Source organism: Onthophagus taurus, chromosome 1 (genome assembly GCF_036711975.1).
Source record: "Onthophagus taurus isolate NC chromosome 1, IU_Otau_3.0, whole genome shotgun sequence".
Lineage (NCBI taxonomy): Eukaryota > Metazoa > Arthropoda > Insecta > Coleoptera > Scarabaeidae > Onthophagus > Onthophagus taurus.
Window position 1 is genome coordinate 5,041,735 of NC_091966.1, and position 18,424 is coordinate 5,060,158.

General features: G+C 33.1%; 1 protein-coding gene across 2 annotated transcripts in view; it reads left to right on the forward strand.

Annotated features, from left to right (window-relative positions):
• The window catches only part of LOC111415677 (BTB-domain-containing protein pipsqueak), a 52,535-nt gene that overhangs the window by 19,944 nt on the left and 14,167 nt on the right, over positions 1-18,424 (forward strand). For both annotated transcript variants that reach the window (XM_071194786.1, XM_071194782.1), the window contains exon 4: positions 16,067-16,474. In XM_071194786.1, the coding sequence (XP_071050887.1) occupies positions 16,067-16,474 (408 nt within the window). The remainder of the gene's footprint in view (positions 1-16,066; positions 16,475-18,424) is intronic.

Here is an 18,424-nt window from a genome sequence, read left to right on the forward strand (position 1 = left end):
TTCTTCTTTCCATGTGTAGATAATTAACTAATTTCTTTAAAATTGCCAATCCAGCCAACCGCCATTTTAATCACATCTATATACAAATATCTAGGAATAACACTACACAGAAGCCAACATTCTTTGCCCACGCATCTAATATGAAGATTGAAGTGAAAGTTGTACCAATCAGTTCTAATCTCTATTAAATTGATATCACGGAATGTCAACAAATGTATCCCACTTTACCATATTCCTACAAGTTATCTTAGAGCATGGATAATATTTTTTGATGCACTATCAAAATTAAAGTACTACCTTGAGATTGTAGAAAGATTCATGCATAAACACTCATAATTCTCTTTCTTTGGGTGAGTAACTCTTACTGTCAAATCTCTTCATAGATGAAATTCAAAATATCGAGATATCTAGATTCAAGAGATCCACTGTTTGAGGGCATCGGTCTCGATTATGGCTTATTGGAGTCTTCAAAAAACCCCACAAGAAAAATTCTAGAAGAGTAAAATCGCACGATCTTGGCTCATGCAGAATATCCATTGTAGCGTTCGCAGTGTAACACGTAATCTTATCCTGCTGTAACCACATGTTGGTCACGTCCATATCATTCAATTGGGGCCAAAAAAAAGTGGTTATCATTGATCTGTGTATTCGCCTTTGATGGTGATGGTCTCACCAACGTCGTTTTTGATGAAGTACATACCAATGATGTTGCTGGCCTAAACTCAGCACAAAAACAGTAACTTTTTATGGATGCATTGCCACCTGGTGAACCTCGTGTGAGTATTCATTGTTCCATATATGGCAACATTACATTGTTGAAGATGGTTTTTTGGCCAAAATTTGGATCCTCTTCCAAACGCTCCAGCATTTATTCAGCAAACAATCGCGTTGCCCCTGGTCATTAATATTGAGCTTCTGGGTAAGAATTCTGGGCAAAATTTGCAAAGTCGAAGTCTGTGTAAGTCCGAGCTGTTGTGCACAACGAAGAATCAACGTTAACGAACACTCATTTTGACAATAAAGTTTTATCATTTGGATCAAATAATAAATTTGGGAGATGCCATTAAAACAACATGGCCGCCACAGATTATCAACATCGACCTTCCTTTATTGGAAAACCCAGTATTCATAATTCGTTCATAATGTCCATAAAAATTGCTTAAGTATCAAGAGTTCATTCTAAGTCGAGCACTTTATTTGCGTGAATAAAACGTCTCTCCCATTTTTCTATAAACGGGATGAATAGTTTCAGTTCTTCTTCTTGTTATTTCATTCATTTATATAAGACCTTTTAGGCGTACAGTTAAAATACCAAGAGTTGATTCATTTCGATGAATCATAAATGTGCTTTATAAACAATAAGGCAATTCAATGAGTATTTTGTTCTTTTTGAAAATTACACAGAACTTCCGTTAACTGGTCAGTTATCTTCATTTTTCTTTTAATAATACAAGCAGAACTTGTGTTTTCATCGAGAAAGTATATCATGTTTTTTTCTTATTAAGCAAGTTTCTTGAATACCATTTCAAAACATAATACATTCTTATAGTTATCTGTCTAGTTTTTCTAATATTAAAAAAAATTATGAAATTTTAACCAGTAAAATTAACTTAATTTAAAAAAAGCTTTTAAAATACTTCCTCATTCATTTTTTATACCTATATTTCAAGAAAGAGTATTCTCTATTATTACCTTTAATTTGATCCAATTTGATATCGATCAGACTTTTTTCTTCCATTATTTCGTTTGATTACAATTATTGATTTTACAAGTTGTATTGAGTGCGCAAGAATGTATTATCTTTTTCACGAGCACCATCTAGTGTTCCCTGGTGAAAATGAGGGAACTGTTTTCTTTGGAGTGTTTTTACAGGGAACGGTGTTTTATTGATCGAAAAGGGTAGTAAGGATGGTTTTGTTGGCTTTCAATCAACTGTGCAACTAAAACACTGAGATTTTTAAGACATTACGTTTCTTTCAAACTGAATCGAATATTTCTAATTAGTTAATTTCTAATAATCGGACGAGGTCCTAATTAAAATTGATTAAAATTATGTATAATTTTTAATTGACGCAGTTGGAACGCGTCCAATTCAATAAACCAATAACGAAATTATTTCGGGACGGACTGCGTTATTGCATTTCCTGCAAACGTCGAACACTATTGTATTATATTGTAAATATTAAATTGCTGGAAATGATCAATAATCCGATTAAAATCCGGGAGTGCGCATTGTAGATTCAGTTTGCAAAAAAATATTTTGGGGGAGACAATTTTAGGGTTCGACTGTACATTTTAGGGGTGACATTGTAATATTGCTCGTTTATATCACATCTGTTGATGTGATAACTGAATTTTTATTTATAGATAAACCACCTATTGCGAGTTATTTAAAAACTTTTTTGTTATATATTTTGTTATATTAATAATTTTGTTTCTTTGATTTATTAGTCGTGATATATTGTTGATACAAAGTGTCAGTAGTTTTTCTTGTGTATTCCAATCAATATACACCATCATGATTTATGTATAACAACCGATATAGTATCAATCGTATACTTGGGCGAATTCCAATAAGCTTGATTAATATACAAACATTTTTAAACAAAATTAAAATTGAATGACGCTGTGTTATTTTATTTCCGAATCTATGCGTCCCAAAAAGATTTGAATCCTTACTCGTTGTCCTTAATGACTCTATCGTTTATAATATTTTAAAGGATTTTGATCATTTTAAATCCAATCTGTGTTTTATTAAATCAATATACCAACATTTCAAAAAGACTAAATAAATTTCTACAAAATGTCATTAAGTCACATTGTGAAAAATGTTTCTAGAACAAAACTCTCTCACTCAATAATTACAACACCCAGGTCACTAAGTAACCATCTTCTTACTTCTTGTTGATAGAACTTCTTTCTAAGTGGGTCATTTTTGAGGAATCGTGATGTTCATTCTTGCTTTCGTTGCTTCCTGTCTTGTTTCTATCCTCTGTTTTGGCTTTCCAAATTCTTTTCACCCCTCTATTGCTCTCCATTCTTACCATACCATCTCAGCTAAATATTCTCCACCATTTGTAAAACGGGCTTCCTTTTTAATCTTGTTCTAATTTCGTCGTTTTTCAACCCATTGGTTATTACCAATGCCATTTTCGTTATGTCCTTGAAAGGATCTTCTGAAGGATTGGAATCCTTGGATATTCTCGAAAATTCTAGGATACACTTTAGAAAGTTTAGATATCCCATGAAATAGTTGGAAATGTCTGGTTATTCTTCGCAGTCTATCAATGCTTGAAAATTCTTACATAATGATATCAAACTTTGACAAATTCATTGACGGTTTGTGGATCACATCATAGTATTGGTTTATCCCTGAGTATTATCTTTTCTTTGTTTTGTATATTGATTTGAGAAAGCTATTAAATCTAACAAAGTAGTGTACATGTGTTTTGTTGACCTTGCAACATTTAAATAATATACATAATAAATATAAATATTCTTGCGGAGCTGATCACCAATAGCTAGATGAACAAGAACAGAGAAAAGAAGGCAAGCAGAGAACCCATACAAACCGGCATGAAATAGGGAGACTGTCCAAGCACCGCACTCTTCAACTTGATCATAGATGAAATAATAACTGACGTGAGAAGGGTTGCAAAACGTTGTTAGTTGCGAAACGAAGAACTGAAAATAGTTTGCAATGCGAACGACGATGTCCTGTTGTTGATAGTCAACTAATAACAAGGAACCCACGCCGTTACAAATTAGCAGCATACAATAAGCCTATAGGGTGATGAGTTTAAAATATCTTTGCGTCAATATTACGAGGAGCAGGAACATCCTAAAAAAGTTTTAGCTCAAACAACGAATGGAGCTTTGATATCAGATTACCCGAGGGACATAATATAGCAAAGTAAGTATATCTCGGTAGAAAGCTAGGTCATATATAAGGCCTGTGTAAGACCTGTTATGACATATGCGATACAGACAAGAATTCAACCACAAAAGATGCTAAGATACACCTTGTGCGACCATAAAAGAAATGAGGACATCAGAGACATATGCAATATCCTGAACATTGTGAAATGGAATGGAAAGACCTGAAATGGAGGAGAGACCAGTTGAACGTATGAAACCCTCAAGAGTACCAAGGATATTCAAAGATGACTCCCAAGAGCAAACACTCCCCCGGAAGACCTCCTATACGATGGTATAAAAGCTGAAGCTCAACTTCTCAATAATTAAGAAACATGTCAAATCTATATTGGGTATATCAGGTTTAATTGTCATTCTTTATTTGTTGTATATTGTTAGGATCTGGCTGGCCAAGTTATTGTATCACCTATCTCTATTATTACCATATAACTTACACTATATTAATTTTAATCTGAAACTTCGTGTGTTATTAAGGAACGTGTTAGGATAATCATCATGTTGAAAGCACATCTTCAATCATAAAAATACATTAAAGCTTTGGCCTTCAAGAAATTCTGGTAGATGCTTTTCAAGAACATCTATATATTTGTTGTTGATTGAGAAATCCAGCATGAAATTATACTCCAATATTGCATATTTATATTTTTTCTATTCTTCTTTCGGCATATTCGCCGTAAATGACAATAATTTCAAATTTTTCTTGTAAAGTCCAAAGACCAATACAAAAACACAGTACAATGCAAAGTCTCTAGACTACAGAGTCAAACAAATTTTCGCAAGTTAGAAATTCGTGAATCGAATAAAAATGTTGTTTTAAGGCGATGGGACGGTACTTCAAAAAGTAATCTATTACATGTATCATAGTCATGCAGATGACAGTTTTTCGGATAATTAGTTTTATTTTTTATGCACAAAATCCAAGCATGCTAACACATACAAACACGGAATTGTTAAAATGTTATGTTTTGAATGACGGCTTACAACTTTCCATCTGTCCGAGGCCATCAAGCGCACGCACACACCTCTTTGGAAGCAAAAATATTCTCTGCATTGCCGAGGCCGATCCTGATACTGCAATACCATACCCGGCGATAGCATGAAAACACGCGAAATAAGCCGTTTTGGCGACTTCTAGCGTAGCACAATGTGTCAATCTGCGCACCAAAAACACCACACCCGCCAACCGAGTACACAATGCACTTATATGTTCCCCCCAATTTAATGGGGTATCAGGTAACATCAGGCCCAGAAGCTTTACAGTATTCTTATCTTGTTTGTGGAAGAAATCCAGTGTTTGAGTCTCTTCGTTATTTATTGTACTTAATCAGTCACCAGCAGAGACGAGTGTATCATTACTACTATTCTCAACATCCTCGGCAGCATGCCCTCGAACTACCGAAGGTATCATCCGCATAGAGACATGACATAGCACTTTCTACATTTTTTGGGAGATCATTTATATAAACTATAAATAGAAGGGGGGCAAGTTTTGATCCCTGGGAAACACCCCAATTGCATTCTGTCATTTCAGAGAGATCCGAGTTCCACCTGACACAGTGATATCGTCTGGATAAATACGATTCTAGCAATATATTTGCTTTTCCCCTGATGCCCATAATAATCAAGTTTAGACAATAGGATGGCATGATGGAGGATGGCATCATCGTGTGCTTCCGTGATATGACTAATAAGTTCGATGATAGCCGATGTTGTTGATTTGCCCATTCTATAGCATTCTCAAGAATGTTATATTTCTCTAGATAGTTTAAGAGACGGCGTTTGATAATTTGTTCAAATACCTTAGAAAAGGCAAGAGTGCAATCGGGCGATAATTGCCGTAATTGCTTTTGTTTCCTTTCTTATAGACCGGAGTTATTTTGGCAATTTTGAGTTTGTCCGGAAACACTCCATACATTTATTAAAAATTATAACCAGGGGCTGCGCAATTACGTCAGCTACTACCTTGATCATAATAGCGGTAAAGTCATATATGTCTTGCCTATCGCCTCGTTTCATATTTTTAATAATACGTAAAATCTCTTCAGCATCATCTTCAGCAGCTTTTGTTGATCTTTGTTAAGCAATCCTCAGGATGAGTCGAGTACATCGTGATCGTGTTGAGCAGTGACTGCAGTGACTCACTGAAACCAGAAGCGTCTAAATCATTATTAGCTTGTGATTTTTTTTCCTTAATGACTTTTTCTGTTCTTATTATCTCCCACATTTTATTATTTTTGTTGGCAGCGCTTTATATAGCTTCAGTCACAAGTCTTCATTCACCAGTAGTAGATATTCCAGCTTACAGGTATTATAAATTTCGTAAGATTGAGCATCTCTCTTACTCGCAGCCACCATATCCAGCGAATCCAACAAAAGCTTTTTCCCCAGAACAGAATGCGATAATCTGCACCTGCTTCTCACGTTTATTTTAACCCTTTTATTATGTACTGGAAAAAATGTATTAAGTATATTTGAAAAAAAACATTCATGGAATAGATTGTAACAGTCATTACAAGAGCACCTCTGAAAAAGCAGACTCCATCAATTCGCTCACTTCTCACTCTCGTCTTTATGCTTTTGTATTGCTTAGAAGGACTGCCCCTATCACCTATAATCCTCAATAACTGGCGACGGTAGTCGGAGATATGCAGTTCCATGGTTGAAGCCGCCAGCATAGAAGAGCATACATTACTGAAAATATTGTCAATGCAACTTGCAGATTTTTCTGTGACCCTGGAAGGCGATATAAAATTGCAAAATTCCATCAGATCTGTCAATTAATTCCTCGACTTGTTTTCCTCCATAAAGTTAATATTAAAATCTCCAGCTAGAACAATTTTATGATTTTTAAAGTCATTTTCCAATATGCAGTGCTTCACTAAGTCCTATACACTGTCATTATAACAAAGTAACATTTAGACTCTTAAGCTTTTAGCTCTTAGTTTTTATTCCATTTTTTACCAGAATGCCAACGTCTCCATGAATTTTACTTTTCCGACAAAACATTGACATCCATTCATGACTATTTAATTGAGCAGAATCTTCTTGGCGCAGCCAGTGCTCGGTTATGCAAGCACTGTCCCCGCTATGTTCATCAAGAATGATTTCAAACGCGTCCATTTTCTGAAGTAATGACTGAGTATTTACATTTAGGATGGTCATTTTAACATACTTCTCCGGGATCTTATCTCCGAAAAAACCGATAAGACACCTTTAGGCCAGAAATCCTCTGTTTTAATTTCATCCAAAGCAGCAAAGTCGAAGCCTATTCTGAAAGAGTTAGTAGTGCTTTTGTTATTGCTACCTTTTGGTATCTACTCTATAGTAAAATAATTTTTATATTAGAAATGTGGCGATTTTATTTTATTAAAATTTTGTGTTATCTTCCATTAGTATTTTCTGAAATAAGTTCTATAAAATAAAACTATCAAATCAACATCTTTTCAAACTTTATATTAAATTTTTTACTAAAAAAAAATGAAATTACCCCGTTTACATCCGCTGACAGAATCGTACCTCGCATCGGTATAAAACATGGGGAAGGATGGCGATTTACCCGGGACTGGGGTAAACCCCGCGCACACCACCACCACCGTGTTCATCCCGTCTTTCTCTCTCCTCATCCACTCTTTTCGTCGTTCCCCCGCGCGTTGCCCGGATCGCAACGACAATAAAAATCAATCGTAGGCCTGTGTGGCGTTTCAGCGCACGTTTTTAGGTCGGTCCGTATAGCCCCGCTTTCCCGGGATTCATCCATCCACCCTCTACCTATCTCTCTATTTTTTTTTTAGTCCAAGACTTTTCTCTTTATTCCTTTTTCTGGGATCTTCGCTCACTTCAAGACATTCTTAGAAAAACCATCAAAACATTCGCAATTGTTCTCTAGACAAATAAAATTATTGGATAAAGTTTACGTTTACTTTAAGGGTTGTTAATATGCTCATGAATATAATGATGTAGCAAAGAAATGATATTTCGTAGGGTTTTAAATTGAAAGGATAAACAGGGTTGTGTTTAGAATGTTGGATCTAAACGTCCAGAGGCGGCGTGAGAGCATCGATGTTCGCGGGGGCGGGGGGTTGGTTTCGGTCGAGCTTTGGAAAAAGGCCTCGTCTTGTATATCTATATATACGGGTCGCGCAAAAAAAGCTCAATTAAAGCAACTACTTCGATGCGTGCGCCGACCATTTCTCGATCTACCGCTGCTGGCGTACAGCATCCCCCTGTAGTGGTAGGCCTCTTGCGAAGGCTCCAGTCTTAGTGGCGCTTCGCGCGGGTCCCCAACGCAACTCTCTTCTACCTCACGTAGTGACTGCGCCCTCTCCCGTAAGTATGTGTCATCATCGTGTGCATGTGTGGCTCTGACTCTGGTGCACGGAATGCACTTTCCCCCCGAAAGTGTCCGAGGGGTTGGGCGGGGTGGGGGAGGGAGATCCCCTTCTGAGAAAAATCCGCCGTTCTTAGAAACGGGAGAAGGATCCACCCCCTTTAAAAATAAAAAAGAAAAGCCAGGTGGCTCTTCTCGGCTTTTCTCTGTTTTGCTCCTTGCATTCTCTTCTTTTATATCTTCTTCCTACGCCAAACCGACCCAATAAAACTTTATAACGGCAAGTTTCATGACCGTTCACCCCACGGGGTCCCCACCCTCTTTTAGTAAGTACCCAATTCGATGGCCACCCTGATGAGTTGTTACCGAATTGAACTTTTGGTTATTTTAATCGATCGAAAAAGTTTGCAATTCGATGAACGGTTAAAAATTGTAACAAAAAATAAGGGGGAGTGAGCGAAAGTGATGCTGGTGCGTTTAGGACCAATCAATAATATCCCGGTTCAAGGACGACTCTGTGCTGCTCCTTCGTCCTCCTCCACCGTAGTACTACTGCACACACATACCCACTTGGTTTTCACTGTCTTTGGAAACTGAAAGTGAAAGTAAACGTCTCTGTTTGTTATAGAGATTCATCCATTCGTAACTATGTCATGCTATTATTATTATTACCCGTACAAAAGAAAATAACGCTATAATAAATGAATTGAATTATCGAAACAATTAACGAATTAATTTATATTCTCTTTAAGTGTAGTGGATTTCATACAGTGTTGATATCTTTAATTTTGAGATTTTTGATTATGTTTCATAACCAAATAATTTGTTGCACTCAATCTTTTAGATTTCTCTCAAATAAGCGGATTAACCAGTTTAATTACAAATTAAAATAACATATATGTAATATCTGAATTAGTAACTATTATATAATCTTTCAGACAATTTAACAGTCATTTCCCAATAATGCTAATGTCTTCTTTATTTAGTCGGCATTTAGTCATTTATAGCCAGTTTAAGGATTGTTTTGAATTCCATGCCTTGTATTTTGCAAAGAATTGAATTGTCGTTAAGTGCTTTGATGGTGTATGCACTATATTTAGCTACCATACTTAATTTAAATCTTAATCATACTTGATTGAAAACTACTATATAAAGATGTAATGATTTGAAAAAGAAGTGCAACGATTAATAATTATAATATATGTATATTCAGATAGATGTATATAATATATGTATATCCAGACTCTTTCTGCGTGACTAAAAACTTCACGTCTTCAATTGAACCTCTTAATCTTCGGCAAACCAAGCTCTAATTTTTTCTTCGTTGTTTTTGATTTATTCGAGGATAACGTTTCAAAAAGGATTCGAACCATTTCCTTCCTGGTTTATTGTTTGTGAAAGGAATGTTCTTCTGCAATATTTGCTGAACAGAATGCATTAGTCCTTCCTTGTTCACTGGAAATCCATGGCTCGCGTTTGTCAATATCCAGTGTTCAAGTTGATCTTCAATATCCTTACCTAGAAATAATATAGGAATCAAACTGCCAAAACATGGGCTACTATTTGACATTGATTGGCTATAAACACTGCTGTCCAAGTAAACTTGTAGTTTCTTTACAGAAACAATGTTGTTTTTAGTTTTTAATCAGTGGTTTTAGCTAGAAAACACTTTTTTCCAACTTTTTTCATCTTTGCTGAAGTTTTACCACTTAACTTATCATGCAAAATTGTTCTAGGCACTGCAAAACTACTACTGGTCTTTGCCACAGCCATTCCATCTTGTTCTACTGTATTTCTTTGCATAGATCTATTAATATTTATTTTGTTTTCTTTTTCTTTTTTGATGGTGCCATTCTCAACAAAATACCAAAGCTAAAAACTAACTTGGCTATAATTGATACATCAATGGTCTAAATATAGCCATATCCTGGCTAAAATTGGCACACATGTCTAAATATAGCCATCTAAGTGATTATACATGGAAAAATATTTTATATGTGTTATATTTATAGCCACTTTTAATTTATAGAAACTCGTCAACAAAAATCACTAAATAAACGTATCTTTATAAGCACAAACAAGATATAAATGTACAGACAAACATTTACATAGTGCCAATGTTACCAGAGTTACTTACCTGTGTTCTTAAGCAAACCGACAAGAATTTAGTGAAAACATGACTGGAATGGAAACACAACCACATAAATTTTTAGGTTAGGCTCTCTGTTGCTATGCGCTTGTGTGACGCCAGGCTAGATTGTTTACCTTAGGTATAAGGGAAAAATCTGGAACGTGGCTATAACTGGAATAATGGCTATAATTGGTACACTGACCCTACTAAAATATATGTGATTCGATTGAACTAGATTTTGAGATAATAATGTTAAATGTATGTCTAAATCAGAGGTGAGGTCAACGATATTTTTATTAGCTAAAATGTTTCTGAATGAAAAGTATATCTACAAGATGAAGCAGAAATAGACTCACTTTAATTAATTTCTTTTTGATTTCGTCAAATTTTTTATGCCAAAATACGACAGAAAAAGTTAGAGACATGCCAAAAGAACACCAAAGTTTTGTCAACATCTCGCTTACTACACTAAAGATTGTGATGAAAGTACTTAAACGAAATTGAAAATTTTTCTTTTGACTGAATTCAATCACATCTTGCATAGTAGCAAAATAATGGCCGAGAAAGTAAGCTGAATAGATAACGATTTTTCTCCAACTCGTCTCACCTTGAATTTTCAGTGTCAAAGCCCAATAACAGTAGTTGGGTTCTGAAATTAAAAGAGAAAAATTGATAAGTGGAGACATCTAGTCATAAAGCAGAAAATATTAAGAAATACATTAAGACAATTGTTGTGGCCGATAACTCTTAATGAAGGTGATATCTATTCGGTCTTTTGCACAGAAATTGCTTTAAATTTCTGCAACAACCTTAGTATGTTGTAAGTTTATTTGTAAGTCTTAATGTATTTAGGAAAACCTACTTACCTCTCAGATGAGATTGATTGGATGTCCTAATGGCTGTACTCATCCCAGCACGTACTCTACTAGAAATTGACTGGAATTAAAGAATTTTCCTCTTCCTAAGTCCCCTAGTTCAAGTTCCTAAGAGGAGTCTGCTATTCACAGTACTCTATTAACGATCCCAACCTTTCCAGGAAATTAGTTATTTCTTCCTCTTCAATGTCTCTTTCCTTCATTGTATTTCTAATTCCTTCCATCTATGTCTTATCTGGTCAATGCATAACAAGACCATATCGGTAATCTGGCCTCTATTCTCTCCGCTGTAGTGTAGCTACTAATTATGCATTTTCAAATCTGTTCATTAGCGATATGCTCTAGGTGTGATATTTTTAATTGCCAACCTTGGTCCATATAGAATCCATGATTGTCTTATAGATTGTCATTTTTATTTTAAGTGTAATTTTGTCTGTCCGATTTTCCCTCCTTGGATATTTACCGCCACAAAGTTTATATTCACAAAGAATAAAATGGTCACCGACCTCTATCCTCTAGTCCTGCACATTTTGGTCTCCAGCTTCTCAGGGCTTTTTGGATATATATTTTGAACAGAATTGGCAATAGAGAGCATCCTTGTCTTAATCATTTCAATTTGTTTAACAATTTTTTTCCAATTTCAACATTTTTCGTCAAAACTCCAATAGACGTTCCAAAAAAAACATCTTTTTTCTAAATGTACCATATATCATTAGCTTTCTCCAGATCGATAAATACAAGATATATAGATCCATTCCCAAGCCATTCGTATCTCAATTACTTATTCTTCAATAGCTTTCGCATTCTCTCCTATTCCCCTTTTTATACATATATATGGAACCATTGTATGCCAAGCTCCAGTAATCTGGAATGTTTTGTCCTTCTACCAACCATTTATTAAAAATATCTGGCAGAGCTTCTATCATAATATGTGGAAATTAAACCGAAATGTTTCCAGAACTCGGGGCTTTACAGATCTTCATTTCTTTTAGCGAATTCTTTACTTTGCTGTCATACATTTAATGTCAGCCATCTATCTGTACCTCGTCTATTCATCCTTTGAATTCTGGCCTGTCTGCTATAAGCGATTTTCTGCAATGTTCCAGACTCTTTTCTTTCATTCAACAGATTTTTGATTATCTTCCATGCTTCTTTTTTTGATTTCTAAGCTACGAATTAGGCAGATATTCTATGGCTGGCAATATATCGTCGATGGTGAAAGTCCATGCTTATCTTGATCCAGACTTAGCATGGTCCAGTGCCGTTCACTCAGGTTTTATCAAAGAGTTATTAATAATCTCCAGATCTAGATGGACACCTTATCCTTGGAAAGAGAAGTATCTTTTTCATCATTCGCGATGTATTCCACACATATCTTTCCCTATATTGACTTTAATCTGGTTTCCTTCAAACGGATGAAGACTTCTGATAAAACTTTATGCACCCTAGGCTTATCTACGAGGTCTATTTCAATTACTTTTTTGCGTAATAACGCCACGTCTCTCACAATATGTGGCTAGTTTATTAATCTAGTTTATTAATCCAGTTTATTAATGAAACACTGACTCAACAACGTTTTGTTTTTTAGGCTGAGTCGCTTTCTGCTACTTGCTCGAGTATTGATTCTAGCCTTCGAGTATTAAATTAGTTAATTGTGAAAGTCTCCTTTAGCAGGTTTTAGCAAGGCCAGTCATTAGCAACCTCATTGTAACAATCCCAATACGATATATTAAATGTCTTGTTGGAGTTTCGTCTAGTTTTCTTCTCTTCACTTATATAATTCATCATCACATTTATTACTGACAGAACTGTCGCCGTTATCACTTTTGATTATTAATTAAAGTATCCTCTTTTTAATGCAAAAAACCGTTTTGAATAATCACTTTCAGTTCTTGAGAAATAAATTTTTGAAATGATCGACAATTTTTTCGAATTTTGCAATTTCCGCCGATTAAGTTATAAAAATTCGTATAAAATCCATTTCTTGGAATATGAGTATGAAAATTTATCAAAGTGTTAATAAGAATGTCCTCTTTTTAATGAACCAACACGTTTTGAAAAATAACTTTTAGTTTTTGAGAAAACAATATTTGAAGTTTTGATAAAATTTTCGATGTTGCAATTTTCATCGATAATTTTCAAAATTCGCTATAAAATTAATTTCTTGAAGGATCCTTGTGGAAATATCACCAAATATTAATTAAAGTATCCTCTTTTTAATGCAACCAGCCGTTTTGAAAAATCGCTTTTAGTTTTTGAGAAATAAATTTTTGAAATAATCGACAATTTTGTCGAATTTTGCAATTTCCGCCGATTAAGTTTTAAAAATTCGTATAAAATCCATTTCTTGGAATATGAGTATGAAAATTTCCTAAAGTGTTAATAAGAATGTCCTCTTTTTAATGAACCAACACGTTTTGAAAAATAACTTTTAGTTTTCGGGAAAACAATATTTGAAGTTTTCATAAAATTTTCGATGTTGCAATTTTCATCGATAATTTTCAAAATTCGCTATAAAATTAATTTCTTGAAGGATCCTTGTGGAAATATCACCAAATATTAATTAAAGTATCCTCTTTTTAATGCAAAAAGCCGTTTTGAAAAATCGCTTTTAGTTTTTGAGAAATAAATTTTTGAAATAATCGACAATTTTTTCGAATTTTGCAATTTCCGCCGATTAAGTTTTAAAAATTCGTATAAAATCCATTTCTTGGAATACGAGTATGAAAATATCCCAAAGTGTTAATAAAAGTGTCCTCTTTCCAATGAACCAACACGTTTTCAAAAATAACTTTTAGTTTTTGAGAAAACAATATTTGAAGTTTTTATAAAATTTTCGATGTTGCAATTTTCATCGATAATTTTCAAAATTCGCTAAAAAATTAATTTCTTGAAGAATCCTTGTGGAAAAATCACCAATTATTAATTAAAGTATCCTCTTTTTAATGCAACAAGCCGTTTTGAAAAATCGCTTTTAGTTTTTGAGAAAAAAATTTTTGAAATAATCGACAATTTTTTCGAATTTTGCAATTTCCGCCGATTAAGTTTTAAAAATTCGTATAAAATCCATTTCTTGTAATATGAGTATGAAAATTTCCCAAAGTGTTAATAAGAATGTCCTCTTTTTAATGAACCAACACGTTTTGAAAAATAACTTTTAGTTTTTGAGAAAACAATATTTGAAGTTTTGATAAAATTTTCGATGTTACAATTTTCATCGATAATTTTCAAAATTCGCTATAAAATTAATTTCTTGAAGGATCCTTGTGGAAATATCACCAAATATTAATTAAAGTATCCTCTTTTTAATGCAACAAGCCGTTTTGAAAAATCGCTTTTAGTTTTTGAGAAATAAATTTTTGAAATAATCGACAATTTTTTCGAATTTTGCAATTTCCGCCGATTAAGTTTTAAAAATTCGTATAAAATCCATTTCTTGGAATATGAGTATGAAAATTTATCAAAGTGTTAATAAGAGTGTCTTCTTTCCAATGAACCAACCCGTTTTGAAAAATAACTTTTAGTTTTTGAAAAAACAATATTTGAAGTTTTGATAAAATTTTCGATGTTGCAATTTTTATCGATAACTTTCAAATATCGCCATAAAATTAATTTCTTGAAGGATCCTTGCGGAAATATCACCAAATATTAATTAAAGTATCCTCTTTTTAATGCAACAAGCCGTTTTGAAAAAACGCTTTTAGTTTTTGAGAAATAAATTTTTGAAATGATCCACAATTTTTTAGAATTTAGCAATTTCCGCCAATTAAATTTTAAAAATTCGTATAAAATCCATTTCTTGGAATATGACTATGAAAATTTATCAAAGTGTTAATAAGAGTGTCCTCTTTCCAATGAACTAACCCGTTTTGAAAAATAACTTTTAGTTTTTGAGAAAACAATATTTGAAGTTTTAATAAAATTGTTGATGTTGCAATTTTCATCGATAATTTTCAAAATTCGCTATAAAATTAATTTCTTGAAGGATCCTTGGGGAAATATCACCAATTATTAATTAAAGTATCCTCTTTTTATAGTTACTTCGTGAGTTAAATCAGCATCAAAGTTCATTTTGTGTCTTGGATCCAAATAAGTTGACATATCTTATCACCTTTCTTATTAATTTCATTTTTATTCAAATATCGCAATAACCCATTAGCTGAAACTCTGGGTGAAGCAGAATAAGAGAAGCAAATCCACTTAGGATCTAGTGATGCTACTTAACAATTTCTTGTACAATAATTCTAAAATATGATTTAACAAAGTTTTCTAATTTGATGATGTATTTATAATTTTAATATTAATTAAATTTAAATCCATTAATAAATTAAAAACGTTTATTTGTGTCTAAAAAAGATTATTTATTTAAGTAATTACATTAAAACGCAAATAAAACCGCACCATTTATTTAATGAAACTTTTTATAGCATTTTTTTATTGTTTGTTAGCTAAAATTGATTGCAAAATAGTATGCTCGATTGCAGATTAATGTAGGATTTCTCTTAATCCTCGAGCTCATCATCATCATCGCCCCGCGCACCGTTTATCATCTGCTTTCGATTCCACTTCTCTAAATTCTCGCGACATCCGCCTGTTCGACATCCAGCACTTTCTCGTCTTTGTGGAAAGTGCACGGCCACACATTTACATGTTGTTGAAGAAACAATTTCCTTCTCACCATTTTCTAAATCTGCATACAATCGGTTGTTTTCACAAAACCGATACGATTATACACAAATCGAATTTTTTTATATTATTTTTATTGCGAAATTGATTTAAATTTGTTTTTAATTACAGTCATTACTAAAAACAGCAGATCAACTTAAAATAAAAGGTTTGTGTGAAAATCCGGACGAGAACGAAGATATCGAATCGAGCTTCGCGTTCGAAGGAAGAAGACATAAAATACGACGGATCGGATCTCCTAAACCGCAACATAACAAATCCGTAACGGAAAACAACAACAGGAAACACAAACAGAAAAGGTCGGAAAGGCGGAAATCGCAGGATAAAGACGATAAAGAAAATTGTAATAAAGAAAACAATACAGAAAATACCGGTAAAGATGAAGTGAATAACGACGTTGGTTCGGACGAGGAAAATGAGATGCCAATTGCCTTAGACGAAGAGAGTAAGAAGAGGAAACTTACAGAGAGCGAAGAGACCCGCGTTAATATGACTAGTCATGGACCGTTACCTGAACAAGTAAGATTTCTCGTTAAAAATATATGTTCAATTAACTAGAAAGTTATCCCTTTCTAGAGTTTAGTTAGAAATAAATCAAAAATTTATATAAAAATGAAAGACATGATTAGTTAATCTTAAAAGAAATAATAAACATGATATAATCGGAAATAATACTAGAAATAATATATCTCGGATGTTTTTTTTAAGATAACTTAAGTGAGATAGGAAAGTATGCATACTAAAGGTTGATTTATGCGACTAAAGGTTGAGCTAGTAGAGAAAGAAATTAATTAAATAAGTTCGATTGACTAAATATTTGCTGAAATTTCCAGCTTTTCACACCTTGTTAGTTTCTGTATTTGGAATATTCAACGAGGAAAACTAAAATGATAATTGGAAGCTACAACAACCTGATTCTAACAGAATTCTCTGTTTTTTGCCCTTTTTGGAATTAAAATAAGAATAAAAGAATACAAATTAAAACATAGTATAGAATGAATATTCAATTAGGTAATTATTGATTACTAATAACGAATAAGAAAGAAAGTCTTAATCTTTTTAATTTATTAGATAAATAAATAATTAATTTTATAACCAATAGTAAAGAAACAATCTTTTTAGATACTTCCTATTTGTGTTGTATTTGTAATCTATCTTTTTTTAATTAAACTCAAGGTGCTACAATTAAATAAATATCGTTACAATATAGGGAATCACAAATTTTTCATTCTAAGTTAAGCCGAGATCGCTTGAGCTCGAGGCGCAACAGTATATTGTCTAAACTACAACAATATGTAATTAACAATAACGCTTCTGCCACAAGTGGCCTCGGTTTAACTTGGGATCAAGAATATATATTATAATCAACGTAATAAGCTAAGTTTATTTAATTGTAGCTCATCTATAGCAAGCAACCTCGGTTTAAATAGGCTGAACCACTACGCCCATCATCTGTTTGCATCAGTTTTCCTCCACTCAGAACTTACTATCGTTCTCAGTCTCATCAGTCTCTCAATACATGTTTTTTTTGCTGCTGTTAAATGCAGCCTTTAAATCCATTTAATAAACATAAAGTCTTTTTCTGATCTAAATTTTTGGGCTACCAGATGGTTAAGCATTCATCTTTTCATTCAACTTTTATCAGTTTTTTATTTCAAATTTTTTTCTTGAATGTTTCAGCTTTAATTTAAAGTAAAAATCATCTCTTAACACCCAGAAATAAAGCCAGGGGAATTTTTTAAACCTTTTGATTTTTTTTGCAAAAATAACCTCATCTGTCAGTTTTTCTATATCGAATCTTTTTCAACAAATTTTTTGTTATAAAACCTTATAGCTTTTATACTTTATCATAAAACAGAATCTTTCAGCTTTAATGTAAGGTATAAATCATCTCTTAACGCCCAGAAATAAAGCCAGGGGAATTTTTTGCGAAAATAACGTCATTTATCACTTCTTCTATATCGAATCTTTTTCTAGGAATTTTCATTATAAAAAGTTATATGTAGCTTTTATAGTTTATCACAAACTAGAATGTTTTAGCTTTAATGTAAAGCATAAACCATCTATTGCCTCCCAAAAATAAAGTCGGGGGAATTTTTTGAAATTTAGGTTTTTTTTTGTAAAAATAATAATCTCATATGTCAGTTTTTCTATATCGAATATTTTTCTAGCAATTTTCATTATAATACCTTAGTTTATCATAAAATAGAATGTTTTAGCTTTAATTTAAAGTATAAACCATCTCTTAACATCCAGAAATAAAGCCACCAGAATTTTTTGATTTTATTGCGAAAATAACCTCATCTGTCAATTTTTCTATATCGAATCTTTTTCCAACAATTTTTATTATAAAACCTTATAGCTTTTATAGTTTATCATAAAATAGAATGTTTTAGCTTTAATTTAAAGTATAAATCATCTCTTAACACCCAAAATTAAATCTAGGAGAAGTTTTTGAAGTTTTTGATT